Source organism: Cryptotermes secundus, unplaced genomic scaffold (assembly GCF_002891405.2).
Source record: "Cryptotermes secundus unplaced genomic scaffold, Csec_1.0 scaffold1054, whole genome shotgun sequence".
NCBI classification, from domain to species: domain Eukaryota; kingdom Metazoa; phylum Arthropoda; class Insecta; order Blattodea; family Kalotermitidae; genus Cryptotermes; species Cryptotermes secundus.
This window is the reverse complement of record NW_019719379.1, coordinates 624,419-646,481: the sequence shown is the minus strand read 5'-3', so window position 1 is coordinate 646,481 and position 22,063 is coordinate 624,419. Positions and strand designations below refer to the sequence as shown.

At 35.2% G+C, this 22,063-nt stretch overlaps 2 protein-coding genes across 5 annotated transcripts in view; one reads left to right on the top strand and one right to left on the bottom strand.

Moving 5' to 3' along the window:
• Positions 1–11,482, top strand: part of LOC111866059 (CD109 antigen) — a 77,410-nt gene extending 65,928 nt beyond the window's left edge. For all 4 annotated transcript variants that reach the window (XM_023854610.2, XM_023854619.2, XM_023854602.2 and 1 more), the window contains 9 exons: positions 1,411–1,553; positions 1,639–1,775; positions 4,331–4,566; positions 6,103–6,264; positions 7,278–7,474; positions 8,433–8,604; positions 9,060–9,165; positions 10,085–10,583; positions 11,113–11,482. In XM_023854610.2, the coding sequence (XP_023710378.1) occupies positions 1,411–1,553; positions 1,639–1,775; positions 4,331–4,566; positions 6,103–6,264; positions 7,278–7,474; positions 8,433–8,604; positions 9,060–9,165; positions 10,085–10,275 (1,344 nt within the window). In that variant the 3' untranslated portion in view covers positions 10,276–10,583; positions 11,113–11,482. The remainder of the gene's footprint in view (positions 1–1,410; positions 1,554–1,638; positions 1,776–4,330; positions 4,567–6,102; positions 6,265–7,277; positions 7,475–8,432; positions 8,605–9,059; positions 9,166–10,084; positions 10,584–11,112) is intronic.
• A 54-nt stretch (positions 11,483–11,536) lies between these two features.
• Positions 11,537–20,418, bottom strand: LOC111866075 (pre-mRNA-splicing factor CWC25 homolog). Its single transcript, XM_023854640.2, has 7 exons — positions 20,273–20,418; positions 18,790–18,962; positions 17,246–17,403; positions 16,749–16,906; positions 14,332–14,637; positions 11,922–12,208; positions 11,537–11,814 (listed from the first exon to the last, which is right to left on the bottom strand). The coding sequence occupies exons 1-7, from the start codon at positions 20,288–20,290 to the stop codon at positions 11,700–11,702; spliced, it is 1,215 nt and encodes a 404-aa protein (XP_023710408.1). The 5' UTR covers positions 20,291–20,418; the 3' UTR covers positions 11,537–11,699.
• Between the last annotated feature and the right edge of the window lie 1,645 nt (positions 20,419–22,063).

Here is a 22,063-nt window from a genome sequence, read left to right as displayed (position 1 = left end):
CACACACACACACACACACACAATTTTTTTTTTATTTTTAGCCAGCATTTTTCTTTGTCTGCAGTTCACAAAAGTCATTTGTTTAGCTTACGCTAGTTTCTTTGGAACTGTGCCTTCGTTTATGTTCTCTTATTATGAATAAAACTTTTAGTGCCAATTTTTCCTGATTTTATTTTGTTTCATCTTCTTTTATATGTGTATACACTGATTTAGTTAATTGGGAGCTTGTATTTGTGCATGTCTGCTCTATACCACATAATATTTTATATTTTATTATCTAAAATGAACCTATCTGTCAGATTTACTTATCAACTGCATCCTATAAAGATCAGATTTTGAAATTTATAGAATTGTAACCATAAAACCAATGCATGATGGAACAGCACTGTTAAATAATCTGAGATAAGAAGTGGGACACCAGTATGTAAACCCTGAATGAGGCCAAAAGAGTGTCAAAAGTATTCTCTAAATCTTCTCTGAAAAGCAAAACTGTACATAATTAATTTGTAACAGTATTGTTATTAACATTTTGAACTGCTACAGTATGGTATAATATTGTAATAGAAATTTCATTGACAAACATACAAACAAAATATCTGATCTCTGATATTATTGTATGTTTCTTGATTTGAATTCCTTCATGGTTATTTCAATCAGTAACACCTGTGGCTTACATTTGAGAGGCACCCAAGCCAAATCTTGGCCAGGGCATACGCTATCCATGGCTTTCCTTAGTATCTCAAGGCAAATTATGTAATAATATATTTGTATAAGCAATGACTGCTTTCTTTCCAGTTCAGTGAACATAAATATTTTGTTACCTCATTTGGCACCTTTGCAACTGGGACCTACAATGAGAATTTAATGAATGTGAAATAATAATTTAATACATCTGCTTTCACACATCTTACCATTGTTCAAAATTTGCACCATCCCCTTATGTAGTTTTAATCTTAAATTTCAACTTTAATAAAAAAAGTAAAAGTAAAGATATCCCTGTAACAGGCTGTGCAGGCCAATGGTGTTGTGAGACATTGAGGTTCTCACGTTTTCTAGACAATCGGCTCATAGATGGTGGCAAGATTGTCAGCCCTATGTGCCAGCCGCCCTTTACCCCCAAGAATATTCCAAGAATATTCTTGGTACTCATTTATGTTAGAGGTTGAGTTGACCCAAGGGCCATAGTGAGGCTGGAAGGATTAGGTAAATTGAAAAAAATTCAATGACATCATCAGAATTTGAACCCGCAACCTTCTGGCTTGTAGCATAGTGCCTCAAGCAACTATGCTACCTTTATGGAAAGCAAAATTTTAGAGGCATGATACATTATGTACACATTCCTTTCTTAAGGAAAAATATCTTATACACATTAATTTTATGGAACATTATTATACCATTCCACTGTTTCAGTTTTCCACTAGGTTCAATGATTCATTGGTATATCGCAACATCACATTAACTGCTCACATCCTAATCACAATACATGAAGTGATGCAGATGGTACAGGGGAGCACTCGAACTGATGCTGCAAAAGCAAGTATTAAAGCTGTCAGGTTGGTACCATACCTTTGTGTCCATTGAGTCATGTGGTTATGAAACAGAAGTAGTTGTACATTGATGTGTTTTTTTTTGTTCTAGATATCTGGAACACCAGCTCTCATCAATGACCGATCCATATGAAATTGCTATAACAGCTTATGCACTTACATTATGTGATAGTATTGAAAAGGAATTTGCCTTCAGCCTCCTGCACTCTAAAAGACTGGAAGTTGCAGGTATGATAAAATTTGTTTCTACCAAAAAACACAAATCATACTTTCAAACATGATCTAGATGTTATTATTTGTGCATATTCCGTATTTTCCAAAAATTAAACAATCTGCGATACAAGAGAAAGAAAATGTACAGGACAATATTAATTAAAATACTTCAAAGATTTTAAACTTTCTTAGCAGCAATTTGTTTGGCTTGATAACTGCTCTGAAATAAGGCTTGTTCTATTTATGGAATTGTCTCTTAGTTAATTGCTGCAGTTAAACCTTTGAATTATTGTGCTGTTATAACAGCATGATTATAAATTTACTTAGCTACACAGTACAGTTTAGTAATAAGGCTTGTATGAAAAGATAGCATGCCGTTACTTACAAACACATTATCAGTTCTTCAAAGGAACACTAATAATTGTTTGCAAATAATGCAACCTCACGACGTAGGTTGCAAATCTATAGATTCAACTCTTCAAGTTCAAATAAGACTGAAAAAGGGAAATTCCACTGTTTTAGGTTTCAAGGTGCTCTGATGTCAGTTCATGACATCAACAAGACTTGGGGCACTCAATTAAGTTTTCATGAAAGTTTCAGATTTTAAACTTAAATGTTCTTCTTTCTCAGCTGAGTTGCATGTCTCAAAGAAAATATTTCCCTAACACTGTTAGTACCACAATGCAGAGTATATGTTTGGCAAGAAATGACAATGTATATACCTTTCTGTATATGGCATGTTTTTATGTAATTTAATTCGTTTTGTTTGGCATGGAAAAGTAACCTGAATTTGCAACTTCAACTCAGATATTTGAGGAAAAGCAGAAATTGTGTATTTGAATTATGAAAATTCTTCATTCCTGCTTTCTGTGTTTCATTACATGGTTTAAATTTTGGATTGTAAATTGAAGTACTTTCTGACATATTCAGAAAACATATATTGGGCAGTGATAGTTTCTTTTTTTCAGTATACTGAAACATGTTTTTCTATAGCTTATGGTTCAGACCGTACACTGTATAAAACAATGTTTAATTTCATATAACCTTGTTATACAATCCTTGTAACTCAATCGCTCCATGTAGCTAAATTACACTTGTAAAAAATTAAGAGTAGATTCAATTCAGAATTATTTATCCTTCCATTTTTTGCCTAAAATATAAAAGCCGAAATATAGAAATTTGAATGTAGCTCTTGTTTTGTACAATCTTACACATAAAGGGAAGAACACAAATTGAAAATGTTCGAGAACAGGGTGCTCAGAAAATATTTGGACTTGAAAGGCAGGAAGATATCGGCTGCTAAAGAAAATTACACAATGAGAAAATTCATGATTTGTATTCACCAAATAATGTTAGGATGATCAAATCACCAGTGATGATATGGGTGTGGCACTGAGCATTTGCAGGAAGATGAGAAGCATGAAGGTATAGTTTGAAGGCCTGAAGGGAAAAGATCATTAGGAAGACTGGGGCACACATTGAAGGATAATATTAAAATGGAGCATAAAGAAATTTAGTGTGTAGTTCTGAAATGGATTCATGTGTTTCAAAATAACCATAAGGAACAACAGATATATGAACACATTGAGTCTCCAGATTCAATGAAAGGTGGAGAATTTTTAGCTAGCTGAGCTATTATTTGGTTCTCAAGAAGAATGTTGCTGTATTTCAGCTTTCTTTCTTTCTTTCTTTCTTTATTTCATTTTCCCATAAATCAAAATACATTGATACAGGACTTGTCATATCACAATACTATCAGCAAAAAACATATACAGAATTTCTTCAGGTAAACAATACATATAAATCATGCTTATCAAAATGAAAAGCTGCATAAGAATCAAGACAAAAGATTATATCAACCACGCCAAGAAACTGTATCAGATCAGCAATTAGATTATAAATTATTTGTAAGAAACAAAGTTCTCCATTATTCTTGAGTCTAGATATTCCCGCAATGAGTAAAAAGAGCCAATATGGAGAATTTTTTAAGGCATGTTTAAACTTATTAATATCATTTGTCATATTCTTAAGATTCTGTGGTAAATTATTAAATATCATAATCCCTTAAATATCATAATCCCAGAAGAGTAGACACATTTTTGGACTTTAGTTAATTTATAAGTTGAATGACGTAAATCCGAACCTCATCTGGTATGGACACTATGTATATCAGAATTTAGTGTGAAAGTATCCATATTTTCTTATCTGAGCATGCCATCACACAAACAAAATGTTTGATGAAATGATTGTTTACATGATTCTTAATCTTGAAAACCTGATGAAGACAGCAAAAATACTAAAAGTTATCTTTCAATTGTATTCTCTTCAATTTTTAACTTGAAATTTGTTTTCATTGTTTGCTGCTTTTATGAAGTAGGTTCCGGTACTTAAATTAATCATATTTATCCAAAGTAGCTGTTCTTTAACTAAGAAACATGATATGCATGTATCTGTGCCATAAATAAATATGAAATAATGAGTGCTTTGTGACAGGGCTCATGCACATTCTAGAAATAATCACCTGAACAGGCTAGAGTTAATTTGTATGCTGGCCATTAATAATGTTACAGATGGTCTGCAATATTGGTCTAGAGTGCCAGTGCCCGGAAACACAATCAGATATGAGAATCAGAGGCCTTTCATTTGTCCTCGAGACTATCAGACAGATGATTCTGTAGCAGTGGAAGCCACATCATATGCTCTCATGGTGAACCTCATGAGGGATGGAGTTACTGTTTTATCCGAGAAGATTGTGCAATGGCTCACTTCAGTTAGGATGGGCAGCAGTGCCTTCATCTCAACTGTGGTTAGTACTGTGGAAACAGTTGAGCAGCTTGGCTTACTTGAAATTTTCTAGTATGAATTTCTGGTTGATAATCTTAAATTCTCCCTAACACTGACCATTATCACAAAATGAATTAACCATTTAGGCATAAAGAGTTATTGAAGTATGTGAATAACCAACAAAACAGAAAAATTCAAACATAGTATGTTCTGTCTTATTCCACATTTAAAATCTGATTAAAATTAAATGATGAACATTACTGTCATCTTGGATGGGACACTATGAAATCTGGTAATAATGTACAGAGAAAGCAATTTTGCTCTTCATTGCAAACTGATATTTTTTAATACAAAAATATATGAAAACTCATTTGTAAAAAACAGTGAAAAAGCTTGTTTGAACTGTCTTTATGTATGAGGACCATATTGGGCATCCCAAATTGTAACTTTGATGAAAGAATGTGTTAATAATAGAAGCAAAGTGGAAATGTCCGAATTCTTTTCACCAATTTTAATACATAATTTGTCTCATTATATCCATAATTTATAAGAAGAGATGGTATCTGTTCAGTTAGATGTAATCTTCCTCTTCCATATTTTATTACATTCCAGTTTATTTTTTATCTGATCATCCAATTTTGTTATAAGCCTACACTAATGCTGCCTTTTAGCCCCTTTTATAACTCTGATCAGGATTCTGCAATGCTTAATGTCATATGCTCTCGTATGTGAATTATTACTGTGCCTGCTATAAATATACAGACTCCTCTTATGTCTGCAAAATATATCTATTCCTTGTGTAATCCAGTCATTTTTATTCTACCTACAATTTTATTCTGAATAAGGAAATTATATAAAAAAGTTAAACATAGTTTGTATCCTTACTTTTGAGAATAGGTTCCTGCATTTCATTTTCTAATGGATGCTGAAATTGAATGATGGTTTCATTATTTAATTTTCTGGTACTCCGTTTTAAGAGTATTAAATTTACTTTTATAATAATATTATTTACTCTAATGAATTGAGCATTGAGGTCTGAGAGGCCATTGACTGTAGAAGATGTACAAGAAGAGCTTAACCTTGTGCTATCTATAAAAATATTATCAATATCTATTCTCCAGGAATTTTGAATTCTTGTTGCAAAATTAACAGAATGTGACAAATTTTATGTCTCTAATAAAGAGTTTACTTATTTTTATGGTTATTTTCATTTAAATAGTTTATGTTTATGTCTCCATAGATTATAAACTAAGATTTAGATTGTACAGATATTTTAAATGCTCATCTAGTCTCCTTATAGAATTCATTAAAATCTCCTGAAGTAGCTCTGTACAAGCTTAATATAATTAGGTTCGATGTCCTAGTTACTAACTTCTATCTGAATTGCAGATTTCAAAGTCCTACTCCTTGCAGTGAATAGGAGGCTGGTTGGGCCCCAGAGCCGGTCTGGATGCTATGGAGAAGAGAAAAATTTCTTGCCTCTGTCATGAATCGAACCCAAGCCACCCATAAACTTAGAAGAAATGTGTTTTGTCTCATATAAAATTATTTATTTCAGGATACAGTGATTGCATTACAAGCTCTAACTGAGTATGCCTTCCGAGCTCGTCTGAAGGATATTACAGATTTAGCCATCACACTGGAACTCCCAAGTACTGCTGGATTCAGAGAGACAGTACATATAGATAATGAAACCTTCTCCGATCTTCAAATGTTTGAAGTATGTCATATTAAGGTATTCTGTATTGTTATATTACTGCAGCTGTTCCTGAATAATGAATTGTATCATGGTTTATTTAATGACACTATTCAACTGAGAATAGGGTGTCAAGGAGACTATTTGGACCAAAGAGGGATGAAATAATAGGTGGTTAGAGGAAACTGGAGGGGAGATCCTAACTTGTATTCTTTGCCAAATATAATTAGCATCATCAGGTCAAGAAGGATTAAATGGGCATTGCATTTTTCATGCACTGGGGGAAGAGAAATGCATATAGGATTTTGGTGGGAAAATCAGAAGGAAAGATGCCACTAGGAAGACCTAAATGTAGGTTGTCTCACTGTATTTTAAGACCTGAATGAAGTTTATGTTTAGTAAATTTATTTCCTTCTTTGGTTTATAATTTTCATGCCAGAAGACTTACGTTTTCCATTTTTTTCTTATTTCATCCTTTTGGCCAAGCCCCTGACTTATAACATATCAGTATGATACCTAATGCTAAATTTACATCAAATTCAACTAAGTTTAAGGTGCAATATATTTCATAATATACCAATAGATTATCATTATTTTGGAATTTTGATAAAATTGAAATTAACATGGACAACTTAAATTTAAATACTCAATGGTACTGACAGTAAAATTATAGTAAAAACATTTTGTACAAGGTAATACTATGGAATTTACTCTGAAACTGGCATATTTCACACTTTTAGTGAACAATTTGTCTGTTCCCACTGCAGGCCATTGATGTGAATGGCTCTCTGCATAGTAGTACAGTGTAGTAATTCATATATAATAGACATGGGATAATGATGAAATAGTTAAACATAAGAGATCAGGCACATTCTGCAGTTCCTATGACACAATTATATGAATTTAAAATATGTAGGAATCATAGTAGCACTTTTTTTCCCAATGTTTTCTGGAGACTGTTTTAAAGGGATAATTTGACATTACATTTTGGATTCTTTGGATACTTTTATTACTGTGGCATAAATGGTTTATTTCAGGTTCCAAATGTATGGGGCCATTTAAATGTAATCTCCAAAGGCAGTGGGCAAGCTGTTGTGCAGATGGATATCAATTTTGGTGTCGATTATGAAGGATTTAGGGAGTTGGCAATAATTGAGACTTTTAACTTAGAAGTAAAAGAATTTTATTCATCATTCAGGAACAAATCTTTCATTACCATTCAAAGCTGTTTTCGGTAAGTTTATTGGCTCTTTCATACAGTGATCAGATGTCAAAATTAAAATGACTGAATTAATGTCATACATTACATTTAACACTCTGTTGATGTGTGCTTGTACACTCTGTTAATTAAGTGTTGCGAATAGAACAACCAATGAACTACTTTGTTCAGTGACATGTGTCTGGTTAGTAAAACTTAGCATAGGGCCATATGCACTGGTGATATCAGAACTTCATTGATCATAACCATTATCACCAGGAGGCGCAGTTTAGCATGTATTTCATGTAAAATTCAGTGTTGGAGTATTCCCTTTCTTATACAACAGAACACTACAGACCTGAATCCCATTTGTTCCTTTATACTTCTAAGTAATGTCTTCTGCTATTATTACCTATAAAGACTAATTTCCCCCCTCAAAATAATTTAAAAACATATCTGGAGATACAGTGAGACCTCTATAATATGGAAGCTGGCGTGAAACAAAACATATCTTCATCAGAAATGTCTCCGGTGCCAAGAACATTCATAGCAATTACACTAATGGTTTTATATATTTTAAGGTAAAGCTATCCCTGTAACTGGCCATGGTGGCCCATAGGATTGTGAGATGTCAAGGCTCTAGACAATCGGCTCACAGATGGCAGTAAGGTTGTCAGCCTTAAGCATTGGCTGCCCTTTAACCCCAGGAAGATTCATGGTACTCAATTCTGTTAAAGGTCATAATGCGGCTGAAAGGTTCATGTCAATTGAAAAATCCATTCACCTCACTGGGAATCGAACCCATGACCTTCCAACATGTAGCACAGTGTCTTAAACCGATTATGCTACTGCATGCCCCGGTTCTGTCCTAACACATTTAAAAATGGTTGTATTGAATTTTATTCCTTGTGTATATAACATATTTCAAATATGTAAGTGAAAGAGCTAATATTTTCCTCTATTTTATGCTTCGGTTTCCCAACCTGTAATGCAGGTGGCTCCTGGAGGACCCTCCAATGAGCGGTCTTTCTGTGCTTGAACTTGAACTTCCAACAGGCTACAATCTTCTTGAATCAGAAGCTGAAAGGCTTGTACGGTCTGGAGTGCACCCAACACTGAGAGATGCAAGAATTATAGAAGGAAAAACCTTTTGGTTCTTTGAGCATGTAAGTTTCTCTCTGATATATTGGGTTTCTGGACTTTATCCATCATCCTGGTTTTTAAGATAACAAATAAAAACACAACGTTTCGGAAACTGGATCTGTTTCCGTCCTCAGGTGAAGGAAAAGGGAAACACCTATTCTGTTGGGTCTGTTAGAAAGAGCTAGCCTCAATCACTGGACAAACCAATGTCACAAAACATGAAGATTATAAATACCTGAGACCAGGCTAAGTCCATGAGAGCTAATAAGAAAAATATTCATAACAAATTGTTGCAAACACATACAAGCATGCAACCAGGATAGATAGATCTGTAGAAACTTCTTACATAAAGTTACACTAAGTTACAGCATAAGCATAGAGCATACAGCAAGTCATATGGCATGCTGAAAGTCCTGGTAACTGTAATTCCACTGCTTTATTCCGTACAGTTTGTTAATGAGTGGCTTTTGTTCAACAGATCATGCAGAACTGGACATGCTTTAATCACACCGTGAGGAGATGGTACCCAGTGGCAAACATATCTTTAGTCCGACAGGTTCAGCTGTATGAGACTCATGCAAAAGGTGGAAAAGATGCTTATGTATCACATAATAATTTTGGACAGGGTTGTTATTAAATGAAAACATTATGTTCATTGCTAATCAGGAAGTTGACATATAATTTCAAAGTGTGATATTCAGATGCCATAAGTCCTGTGAGATGATCGCATTAGTGAAGAGCACTGAAGATATTGATTTGAATAGTTAATATACTTTATGTTAAATTTAAATTTTGGTACAACTTGAATGCTCTGGTAATTAAATCTATCCTACATCTCAGCTGCCTAAAAGTGAAAACAATAATATAGATAACACACATGAACATGTTTATTTTTGTCAGAAAATTATGAATTCTCAGCTTTTACTAATGTGACTACCCAAATCATGTTACATTTTTTATCATTTGCAGAAAATAAGTTTTTTATTTATGCTGATGTACTCAAATCCATTGTGGATTGCAGACATGGAATTTTTACATAAAGCCACTGACATTCTAAAGAAGTATTTCGCTTCTATTCTTGTATTTTGCATCATGAGCAGCAAGTTATAAAAAATTCATTGCGTTAGGATTTCTCGCTTGAAATTTTTGATCTATAGACTGTTTTGGTGGATGGTAAACTGAATTTCATGTTGAAAAGGTCCAGTGACTCATTTATATCCCTGGATAATTTTTCTCCTATTCTTTACTTTGATACTTTCATAAAGCAGAAGTTTATAACAATGAAGTTATGATTAAATATTTCCTAGAGAGCTTGATAAGGAATACAAAACTTTTATTTGCAGTTCATATTATTTTAATAATCATGGATTCAATATTCACAGTAAACTGCTTGCAGTTCATTTCTATAGAATAAATTTGTTATAAGAAAGCAAACTACTATCACAAATTATACATAATTGAAGTATGTCTAAAACACTGATTACTGACCATTCTCTTTTCCAGAGAACTTCATAATGATACTAGTCAATTCTACTCCATTATATACTTTGAACATCTGTGAAGTGTGTGGTTCATACCAGTGCCCCTACTGCCCTTATTACAGTCAGACTGCTCCATTTTCTGCCAGTAAATTTATTACAGTTGTGCTTTTGATCACCTCGCAAATCTTGAAAACGTTTAGGCAGTTTACATGACAGTGAAATCAAGAAATTACATTTCAACTCTCATGACAGAAACTGAAGAAATATATTTGTAGAACTACTAGATAACAAAGTAGTCTTTGTGCACAATTATTTTGGGGCCTCCTTTTGATATCCATGCTTCAGTTTGAACAGAGGCAGTATTTAAAAAAATACAATGGTGACTACATATTTTTGGAAATACTGTCATTATATCTGCAGAAGGAATTCAGCATCTGTATTAACAGAGTTGCTGTTACGAATGAAAAGGATGTAATCTGAAGGAACATATTTTCCAGCCTTACATCATGTAATTACAAATTGTAAGTATTACTGAATTTCTAAATACGAAGTAGATTTTCGCTTTGTCTTTATTCAGTTTTTGATGTTCTGTGCAATAAAATGATGCAAACCACCTCAGACCAAGTGTTATCCACTACCATGGGCATGAGGATTGTCAAGAGAGTAATATTACATGATTCCTGTATGATCCATCTCAATATTAAACTCCCATTTTGGGCTACTTCTCCCATGCACTTTCAGGCAAATGTGTATGAATATCACATATCCAAGATAAATCCATGATGGTTGTACAAACTTGTGAGGTGGTAACAATAGCAGCATTCAGAGTCTTGAGGAACTGTCTGATGGCAGATCTTTGAAGACTATAAACTTTTATCAAGGTGTATTTTAGGTGACCACTTGTAATGTTTTGTTGTGATGTTTATAATTAGAGAACAGTTATAACTTGCATGTGACATTTATGTTAATAGCAGAAATGGTCTAATTATTTGGAACCCTAAATGTGTCACACTGAAAATGGCACACTAACATTTTTTTCTTTTTTTTCAGTTCTCTTCTTCATGTAGCCGAGCTCCAAAGTACAACTGAGATGCCACTAATTTAGGTTTAAACTTGTTGGCTAGCTACCTAGTACAGAACAGTCTTTGAACATTGACCTAGTGGCAATTCTATGTATTATGATTTAGGTAAGATTTTGATAGTAACTGGTGTAACTCATCAGCTGTTATTCCTCTAGCTCTAATTTATAAATATAGTAAAGTTAGAAAAAATATTGCATATGATTTCTTATCAGGATGAACAAAATTTGTAATATTCATTAATCACAAGTGATGTCATATCCTATGTTAAAATACATGAGTCACTATAAAACTGGCACGTGTAATGAACCATGCAATAAAATGTGTTTATTTATTGTAAACAGAGGGGAGAAGGAAGAGAAAAGAACAAGGAAGGAATGACTTGCACTGGAGTATCTTATAAAACCCATTTATAACATACAAATTAAATACATTTCATACAGTGTACATATAACTGACTGAAGATATTAATTACTTTATTTACACCTTCTATAAAAGATGATTGTTCAAGGCTGACTACAGTTGGATGAGTGTATACAGCTGGGCCTGCGAAGTATATCATCTCCGAGCAAAGTTTTTATTCATTTCTCTTCCAGAACGTTGAATGTGGTTTATATTGGCCTTTATTCGACTTTCAACAGAGCCCTGAGATGCGGCATAAGAGAGTTGTTTCCTGAAATCCATTAAAAATTACATTATTTCAGATTATACTTATATTCCATCCCACAGTTACAGCTTACATAAGTAACTAAAGACCATATAACTGCCTGTACTGCATACCTGAGAAAGTCTCCATTGTATTCTTTGATTTGATTCTTCTCTTTTTCATCTTCAGCCTTATAAATGGCTACGTTCTTCTCCCTCTCTTTCTCTCTCCATTTTGCATTGTTCATCATTTCTTGTCTCTTTTGTTCTTTTTCCTTCTCACTGAGCTTCTTCCTCTCAGGTTTAACCCATACCTTCTTGGCTGGTGAGGACTGTGACTGCGACGAATCTCGCCTCTTTTGAGTTTCTAGGATAGGCTGATGTTTCGTTATATAAGAATGATTTCTAGATCCATCTGTTCTCTGTAACAGAGCAGTGCCACTTATTATGAGACAGTAGCTTCTAAACCAAAACTTCATAATTTACACCATCCAATCTTCTTTAAAAAGCCTAACGCTTACAATTCTGTTCTTTATTCTGTCCCCTATAGTCATTATTATTAGAATTAGTTATGGATAAGACAACCAGATAAATATTATACAGTACAATAGGTGGTAGGTGATGCGCTGGGAAACCAAGAACTAGATGGATTGATGCGGTGGAAGAATATGCAAAGAAGTTAATGGGCGTAAGGAACTGGAAGAGAGCAGTGCAGGATAGAGAGGAATGGAGGGGCTTGATAAGGGAGGCCAAGACCTGACATAAAAAGAAGAAGAAGCAGAAGAAGGAGGAGGAGAAGGAGGAGGAGGAGAAGAAGAAGACCAGATAGCAATAAGAGGTACCTATGCTTAAGTTGGCATTCGCATTCAGCTGTTTAGGCTTACTTTAAGACTGGTGTGTCACGCTCTCATACAGTTCACTGACATGAAGGCGCGGCGGTTCATGGTCCTGACAGATAAAAATGAACCGCTGTGCCTTCGCATCAATAAACTGTATGAGAGCGGGACACAGCAGTCTTAAAGTAAGCCTAAATAGGTTTAACATTGTGTCCATGGCCGAATGAGAATGTGGTGATGGGCTGCGAACACAGGAACATATCATCTGGGACTGTAAACAGTAGGACCAAATGGCAACACTGATGGACATCTTGTCCGAGAATAGCATTGCCCAAAATCAGTTACAGAGCACTTAAGCTAGAAGAAAAAGGATTTCTGCAAGGTGTCTGTTACTTCATAAACAACATTCCTATATTTATATAAAATAGATATGTAAGAAGTGTAAAAAAAGTAATTGCACTGGTTATTTACAGTATACACACAGATTTAAGTCAAGATCTATATTAATAATCGTGGGGCTACAGATATTATAGGATAAGATGTTTGTTAAAATGTGCTACAGAAGGCTGCATGCACACTGCCTAGGCCTCTTTTGCATTTACATTTTTTTCTTCTTTAAAAAAAGTTTGCTTTACATTAAAATAATGGTTTAATGTACATGAGTGGATCAATGGGATGATTATCTGTGAAAACTGCAACAAGAAACAAAGTTTTGAATTGTTTCATTTTGGTCCGTTACACTATTAATCACCAATTGTCTATAGATTTTCCGTCGAGTGCAACACTATATATTTTGGTCACTTATTATCTCGTCTGCCTTACATGTTTCGGTTCCAAGGAACCATCTTCAGAGGCACTTACAACAAATCATGAAAACACTGGCACAGCTCAACATCCACAGTATGTAGTTATTTGTGGAGAATATTACATATATCGGAATGTAAAGCACAACACTTCCGATATATGTAATATTCTCCACAAATAACTACATACTGTGGATGTTGAGCTGTGCCAGTGTTTTCATGATTTGTTGTAAGTGCCTCTGAAGATGGTTCCTTGGAACCGAAACATGTAAGGCAGACGAGATAATAAGTGACCAAAATATATATTGTTGCACTCGACGGAAAATCTATAGACAATTGGTAAGAAACAAAGTGTTTATTTTGAAGATCTGGCTCATTTCTTGCATTAGGACAATTCAGGATAATGAGTGGCTGCATATTCATACATGGGAAGATTACAAAAGGTACATATGAAAAAAAAAATGAATGAATGGTGGTAATGTCAAAATAATAGCTATTAGTTAGATTTATGAAGCATCTGTTAAGTGTTAATTTGTATCTGAGAGCAAGATCACTCAATGCCAACTGTTATAATGGCTCAAGTCATGACAGAAATAACTATCTCTGTTTAGTTTTGAGGTAGACAATGGACATTACAATGCTCCTTTGCCAGTTGAAGAAAAAGACAGGTCAGGTATCTGACAAAGTCTGTTCACATGGGCAAACTTTGCTGAAAACGTTTCCTTTCGATAGAAGCACCAGTGTATGCGTATTGTTTAGTCTATCTTCCTATAAAGTTAGACCTCTTTCCACAATTTTTCATGTTACTGAAATTTCATGTAGTATGCTACTAAAATAAGGGAAATGAAAATGTAATTATAATGACACTGGTTGTATCAGTTTTTGAGAAAGATTTGCCTTACATACCTGTAAACCATACCCTCTGGCTGGTTTGCAGTCATTCCTGCCCTCACTTGAATCTGATTCATTTGCTTTGTTTCTGTTACTGGCATCAGCATCTGAAGTACTGCTCATATTCTTTCTAAGCTTTGCTATATTTTTCTTATGAAGCTTTTCTTTGAGTTTGATGTATTTGGCTGCCAAAAGGGCATCAAGGTCTTTTCCACCATCTTTATGTGAATAATCACTGTCATGCCTATTTTTCTTTTTTTCACTCTTTTTTCGTTTATCTTTTTTATGTTTTTTTGTCTTTTTGGACTTCTCTTCTTTAATCTGTGAAATGGAACAAACAATTTTCTGTGTTAATGCAAGTTTAGGTAAATGCAGTGTACACAGGCTGGAACTTTAAAACTAGCTGAACTGTCAACAGCATACCTTAATCAGGCACACAATTCATCATATCAGTCAAAGAGATCATGAACAAAGAACTGTGACTACTGTCCTTTGAAACTGCAGTAACAGATAATGTACTCTTTAGGTGCGTTCAAGTGGATTTGCTACCAGAAGATCATGATGTACCTTGGAGGATTTGAGGTTTTCACAGCTGTGGTTATGAAGAGTTCTGTCTTTGGGATATAATGCCATGTGGTCTGTTGACAGTCAACAGACATTTTGGAGTAACATGTCACCTCCATCTTTATGGTCAAAGAATAAACAGAGCAAGAATGCTACCTGCTTCCATGTTGTTTCTTCTTCGTCCCTGAAGATGGAGGATAACAGATTCCTCCAAAATGTTGGATGACTTTCAACAGGCTACACAGTGTCATATCCCAGAAGACAGAACACTTCATGGTGTACCTTGTTGTATTTTGGGTTCTCACTGCAGTGACAACAAAGAGTACTATCTTCTGGGATGTAACATTGTGTAATTTGGTAGAAATTTGCTGATACTTTGAAGGAGCATACTCCATTCAGATTCAGAGACAATGGGTAAGACAAAGAACCAACTGGTTTCTTGCTTGACTTAGTCTTCAACCCTGAAAATGATGACAGTTTTCTGTGAACTACTGGACTACACAGCATTGCATTCATGATACACACTGTTCTCCATCTGCTCTGAATATTCCTTTCCTATTTTTACACTAAGGCAAAGACACATTTACGAGTATAATGCTCCCTGTCTACCTTCTGAGCATTCATGCTTGTCTGCTAAAGGATATTTGAACTGTCTTCATAATGCCTTATTAATTAACCCCTAAACAACCACTGATAACACCTTAATACTTTAAACAATAATGTACATATTAATACACATAGAAAACAGCAGTTATCTTACAAATTTTGGACTCCTGTTGTTTGCACTTATTTTCTAGGGGAGTCACAAATAAAATTCCAACAGTGTATAGATTCCACTATATGATAAATGATATAATGATACAAATTCCGCCCCAAGCGCAAACAATATATTATGTGTCCTTGATCTTGCTCCTCTACACTACAGGTTTCAGCCTCAGACAGCCATCATCAGGTGTATAACACTCACGTTGCTGTCACACTGCACCCAGCCCAAAATTTAACATTTAAAATACTTTCCTTGTTATTATCAACATCTACTTCATTGATATCTGTCTGGTTTGTAGATTATTTTACACACGTTAATTTTGATGTTCCTGTAGTAGCACTATAGAATCTTTAGTTCTAATTTTAAAATCTTTTAAAATTTTTCTCTAAATTTTAAATTTAAAATTGTTAGGGTTACTCGCCCTATGTCTAAAGTGCTGCAGCGGCTAGTTCTTGTTTCCACACTGTATAGGTGTTATCTGTAATATATAAATATATTCGTATTATTATCTTGTGTACGTAATGTTTTCTTATGTGTTTATATTGTTATTTGTACTTACCCTGTGTAGTCTTCCTGTGTGATCTCAGATGTACTGTGTGCTGAGTTTTATGTTGGTGAGTGTAGGGGGGGATGGGTAGTGGGGAGAGAGAGGTACGTTAGTCTGTGTAGATTTTGTGTATCGTTTGAAATATGGGATTGTGTGTTTCTATGTGTGTATCATTCATGTGTAGGCCTTTCTTACTTATTTTATATATATGGTATTTCTCTAATGTATTCAAATGTCTGCCCTTCTTTCCCGTTGTTACAACTTCCATTACCTCTGTTATTGTTCCGTATGCATGCCCTGTATTTAGTATGTGATTTGAGTACCCGGAATTGCTATCATTATTCCTGATATCATGTATATGTTCTTTATATCTAGTGTTAAATGTTCTGCCCGTTTGCCCAATGTACTATACTGTCACAGACTACTCGTATTACGACATTCTACAATCACCTAACAGAGATACAGTGTAGCTGACAGTGTGTAAAGACCCACCAACAATACACTGGGGCATATGTAACATACACATGCAGGAAGTACATCAAGATTCGTCCTTACCAATTCTTGCAGCTGTTTCAATTTTACTGGATTCCTCAAAATCTGACTCCGACTCTCAATTTCTTTCTTCTTTATGATATACAATGGATCCTCCTGTAATTTTCTTGCCAGATCCACTTGTTCACTGCGACCAGAGAACACAGAACTTGGGAGACAATCTAAAACAACATAAAAAGGATTGATCAATAAACCTTTCAGTAATCTAGTGCACCATATCCTATAGGATCTGTACCCTGCCCCCCACAAGTATGCTGTGAGGATTTTAATTTTAAATTGAAGCATTTAATCAAATTTCATATGTTGGGGGTGCTCAAAATTTTATTCACATTGAATGCATGATAGGAATTACAATTATTATGGCTAGTTTAGTATACAAAGACTGGCTGAGGGACAGAAATACACTAATTTGAACTGGTATAAAGCGGTTTGTGGGGAGGATATAGCTTAGAATATGTTATCAGAGCTGCTGCTGCCATGCTGTAACACAAGTTACATACCTAGCTCAACAACGTTCTTTGATGACGCAGATGCCTTTTCTGTGTGTTGCATCTGCTCAAAGGATTTGTCAATAGGACGACCCAGAAGATATTCTTCTCTGTCTACCATACCACCTGGTCCTTTATACATCCAGTCCAGTTTCATATTATCCTTTTTCCTGTAACAATACAGAAGTTTTATAAGGAATTTGTTAATTCACCACAGTGTGCTTTTCATAATTATGTACACACTTTAATAATTCAGTGGAACTGTGTCTTGGAACTGGACAAGAATATTATTAATTTAAGAATTCAAATTCTGTTTTTTGTAACTACTGCATGACTGTAGTTTGGAAGCTTCCTGTGAGTTCTGTATTAATTTCAGTTTCATAAATGTCCTGCATGGACAACATGCAGTAGCCTAGAGGATTGAGGCACTATGCTACAAGCCAGGTCATGGGTTCAATTCCGGATGAGGTGATCGGATTTTTCAACTGACAATCCTTCCAGCTGCCCTATGGCCCTGGGGTCGACTCAGCCTCTTAACAGAAATAAGTACCAGGGATCTTCCTGAGAATAAAGGGTAGCTGGCGCGTAAGGGTGACAACCTTACCGCCATCTGTGACCCAACTGTGTAGAAAATGTGGGAGCTTCAGTGTCTCACAACCCTATAGGCGTCCATGCACTGTGACAGGAATAGCTTCACCTTTTATGGATGCCACACTGTACTATTTTTCAATTTTCAGTAGAGTCTTTGACTTCTAATGCCATAGGTAAAAGACAGCTGAGAGAATAAATTGATATAGATTACATAAAGTGTCATTTGCTAAAAATTCTGTGCCATGAGTTAGCTGTGAGGCAGTCACCAGCCAGTAATGTAATGAGCATAAGAGGACACTGTTGGGATCTCTTACCAGGCAATGGCTAGTAAAGACACTGAAAACTTAGCATGTGCTGAACTGACAAGCAACAGTTCGCGAATTACTGAGAGCATTATAATTACTTGTAGTTATGATTTATAAGTGTTCAATAAATCCTGAAACACCATGACTAGTCGTATGTGACAATATTACCACAGGCACCTACAACCACGGTATTTAAATGTTTGTGCTGAAGGGCCAGTAAATGTACCCGTTACCTTATTCCTTTACACATTCTGAAAAAAGTGAACATAAATTGGTACAGTATGCTTTACAAGAATGTTAATTACACATACAGTAGATGCCTGGTACTTTTATGTTAAAGGTTAATCCAAGTAAATTTAAGACTTTACCACAATGTTAACACAGCCAACTGCATATGTTAAAATGAAGTCCAAAACCTAACCTTAAATGTTTTTTTACATATATATTTTTAAAAACAAAACTACAAATATAATCTTGTGAACTTACTGCAGGCAAATTCTCGGGTTAATTCAGGCACTGTTTTTACTAATAAACTTCTACAAATTGCAGCATTAATGTGGCAGTAAATTGTAAAGTTACTCGAGTCACCCACTGATATGTACTGATGCTTCTGTGTCACATTTCTTTTGAAGCATTTTATTAAGACAGGTTAAAACTTACTCTACAACACCTTTCTCTTCAGCATATTTCTGAATATCTTCTCTTGCTCTCTCTTCTCTGATTTCACGTTGCAGTTCAGCTATTCTTTTCTTTTCTTGATCATATTTCTGCTCCGCCTTCCACACTTTCTCCATATTCCTCATTGTTGATGGATGCCATGACTTCTTTAGGTTCTGAAAGCAGGACAATGTTAATATGTCACACCTGTTATTCAAATTAGTAGATTCATGATAACAAAAACATGTATGCACTACGTGAAAACTGCCAGTCTTTATACACCTATAAGCAACTGTCATGTTAGCAGTAAAGTCAGTCTATAGTTTAACTACAGAAAAGTATGTTAGGTTCATTTTGTTCCTGTTACAGTTTCTTGCTTAGGGATGGTGAGACTGCCATGCCACTTGCATGAAACCCCTTTTCAGCTACTGAAGTAAACTGCCAAATCACATGAAAGTTGATATGAATCTGGAGGTCAACCCAAAGTCAACACTTGTGACTTCTTATAGTACACAACATAACACACTCACCGTCCTATGAAAAATGGGAGTGAAACAATGTATGACGATAAAACTCTGAAATATGGCATATATTCATTCCATCAAATTCTCCACAAATAAGAATATCTAACCAATTCTAAATTGTAATCAGCAGTAAAATTGTAACTATTGTAATTTTAATCTACTTATATATCAAATTGTTAATATTCAGAATTAACTTGACTTGTCATATATCATGTACAATGATCTACAGTGATGAAATCAATCAATCAATCAATATTGTAATTTCAATAACTTTATGGCCACATGAACACCTTCATTCAGCTTTCAGTCTTAAAGAGAAAGTAGGTGGGCCACTGATGCTAAGAATGCTAAATTTCATATAAAATTGACTGTAAACAAACTTAAAACTATGAAATACTGTCTATAAGTTAACTATTACAAACAACGGGTACTATGTGAAGCCCTATATAAAAAAGAAAAAACATAATGCAGGCCAAATCTTGGCTGAAGGTCTTCCACAAATAATAACTGTCACATTCAAGCAACTCCGGGGGGGGGGGNGAGATTAGTCAAGTAGGACTGCAACTTATAAATATGTATTAAGGAGTTAACGTTACCCTGAATTAAACTGCATTTCATCTGATTATAACCTTGGACTACCTAATACAATATCAACTACACAAGGTTTGCAGCTCTCGGAGTGGGCGCAACAGGAACGAGGGTTAAATGAATTCTACTCGGAATTCCTTGATTTAAATATCTGTTGTGTTGGGTAATGAACACCTATTTTTAATTACGATACTTTAACTCCGTAATTACTTACAAATGGCTAAAAATACACCACTTCTGTATATAAATGACAACTTTTAATTATCTAATCAACATCTTAACCTCAAATCCTAAACATCTAAATAAATTCTCGTATTATACACTACATAACAAAATGCCTACTTGCATACGTTGAATTAATGTATCAGACATACCAAATCTCCTCCACCCATCGTTCTGTCGGCAATCTGCAGTCAAAAACTGTGACAACTATGAAATAAATAATTATATATTACACTTATTACGTCACTCAACTTGTATCAACAGCGTCTCGCATTTCTTGCTCGTCGACCATATGAGATTACTGATTACTGACGTTACTAAGCTACTAAGACTATTAAAGACCCAGACGACCCAGACGAACTCTGACGACTACTTTCATACTTCGTTCCACTGAATAAATACGTGATAGTTACTGGGTAAATTGGTTATTTGTTGTGATCCGTGGTGGGTTTCAGGTTCTCAAGTTGGTGGTTGACACCGAATCCGTATGAAATTGTGCTGTCATCTATCCGCTGATTTCGGCGCTAAGCTGGGTTTCGTGCTCTCATGGTGGTGGCCGTGGTGGCTATGAAGAGATGAAGAGCATGAAGAGTATTGTTATCTAGGTTATAACACCGTGTAGTTCGGAAAAAGCCAATTTTTCCGGAGTAATTTGTCGTCGTCATCCTCAGGGACGAAGAGTAAGCCAAGCAAATAACCACCAGAAGAAGCATGCGACAAACTACAAAAATGTTTGGCGGTAGCAGCCACTGCCAACAGCTTAGTCGGTAAAGACGTCACCTACTAGCCAACGTAATATCCCCCCCACCAACGGCAATCATAACAGGGCAGGCTCCGCTTAACCAAAAGGGTTTGAGAGGGAACGTTGCATTCTTTGCTGTCAGATGGCCGGCCGGTTCTATGTCTGTATAGGAAGCATAGATCAAAGTTACCTTTCCTCTGAGCATTTATGTACTCTCCTCACAAACCCTTGCCATTTGTGGCAAGATCGTATTACTGGATGATCAGGATTGCTATGAGCTCCGGTTACATAAGTGTTGCCTAGGAGTTTGAATGGGAATGTTATTGGAGGTATTTTGGCCTCTACTAGCATAACATTTTTGGGTGTTGCCTTCATATATCCAAGGGTTAGTCTAATGGCTTTGCACTGTATTTTTTCTGGCAAATCCATCTGACCTATACTTAGGGAGTGAAATAGAAAACCTCCATATTCGATGCATAACCGGATTAGAATTGTATGTAACTGCAGGATTATAGTAGGATCCAGTCCCATCCATGTGGTCAAATGTAACTAATAATTGTCATAGGTTTAATGCACTTCTGCCTAATAGCTTCCACTTGATGATTCCATTTTAAATCAGTTTCAAAGTATAGTCCTAGGAATTTTATTAATTTTCAGACATAATCATCTTATCGCCCACGCCTTTTCTGTTTGAGATCACTTGTTCTTGAATATACACAATTTACATTTTTCAGGATGTAATTGTAATCCGCTATCATGAAGATACTAACTTAACTCTCCGGCTGAGTTTTTCAGTTTAGGTAGAGCTGCTTCTGGGCTTGTATCTGTGGTGTAAATAGCCATATCATCTGAAAATTGTAACACTTTAAATATTCCTTTAATGCTTTTCTCCAGAGACACCATACAAATATTACATAGCAGCAGACTTAACCACTTCCTGGAGGCAAGCCATGTGTAACTCTTCTGATCATGTCAGTAGCGTCGAATTTGATCCTAAGGTCATTAGCTCTGGGGTTTTCATTTCTGCTAGTTTTTCAGTTAAGATATTTACCAGTACATTGTTATACACTGCTTCTATATCCAGAAAAAGAGCTCCAATTATTTTGTTGTTGTCGAAGGTATTTACTATGTCAGAATACATCAGTGCCAGGCTATACACGCAGCATTTATTTTTCTAGATTCCAAAGTATAGGTCAGTCAG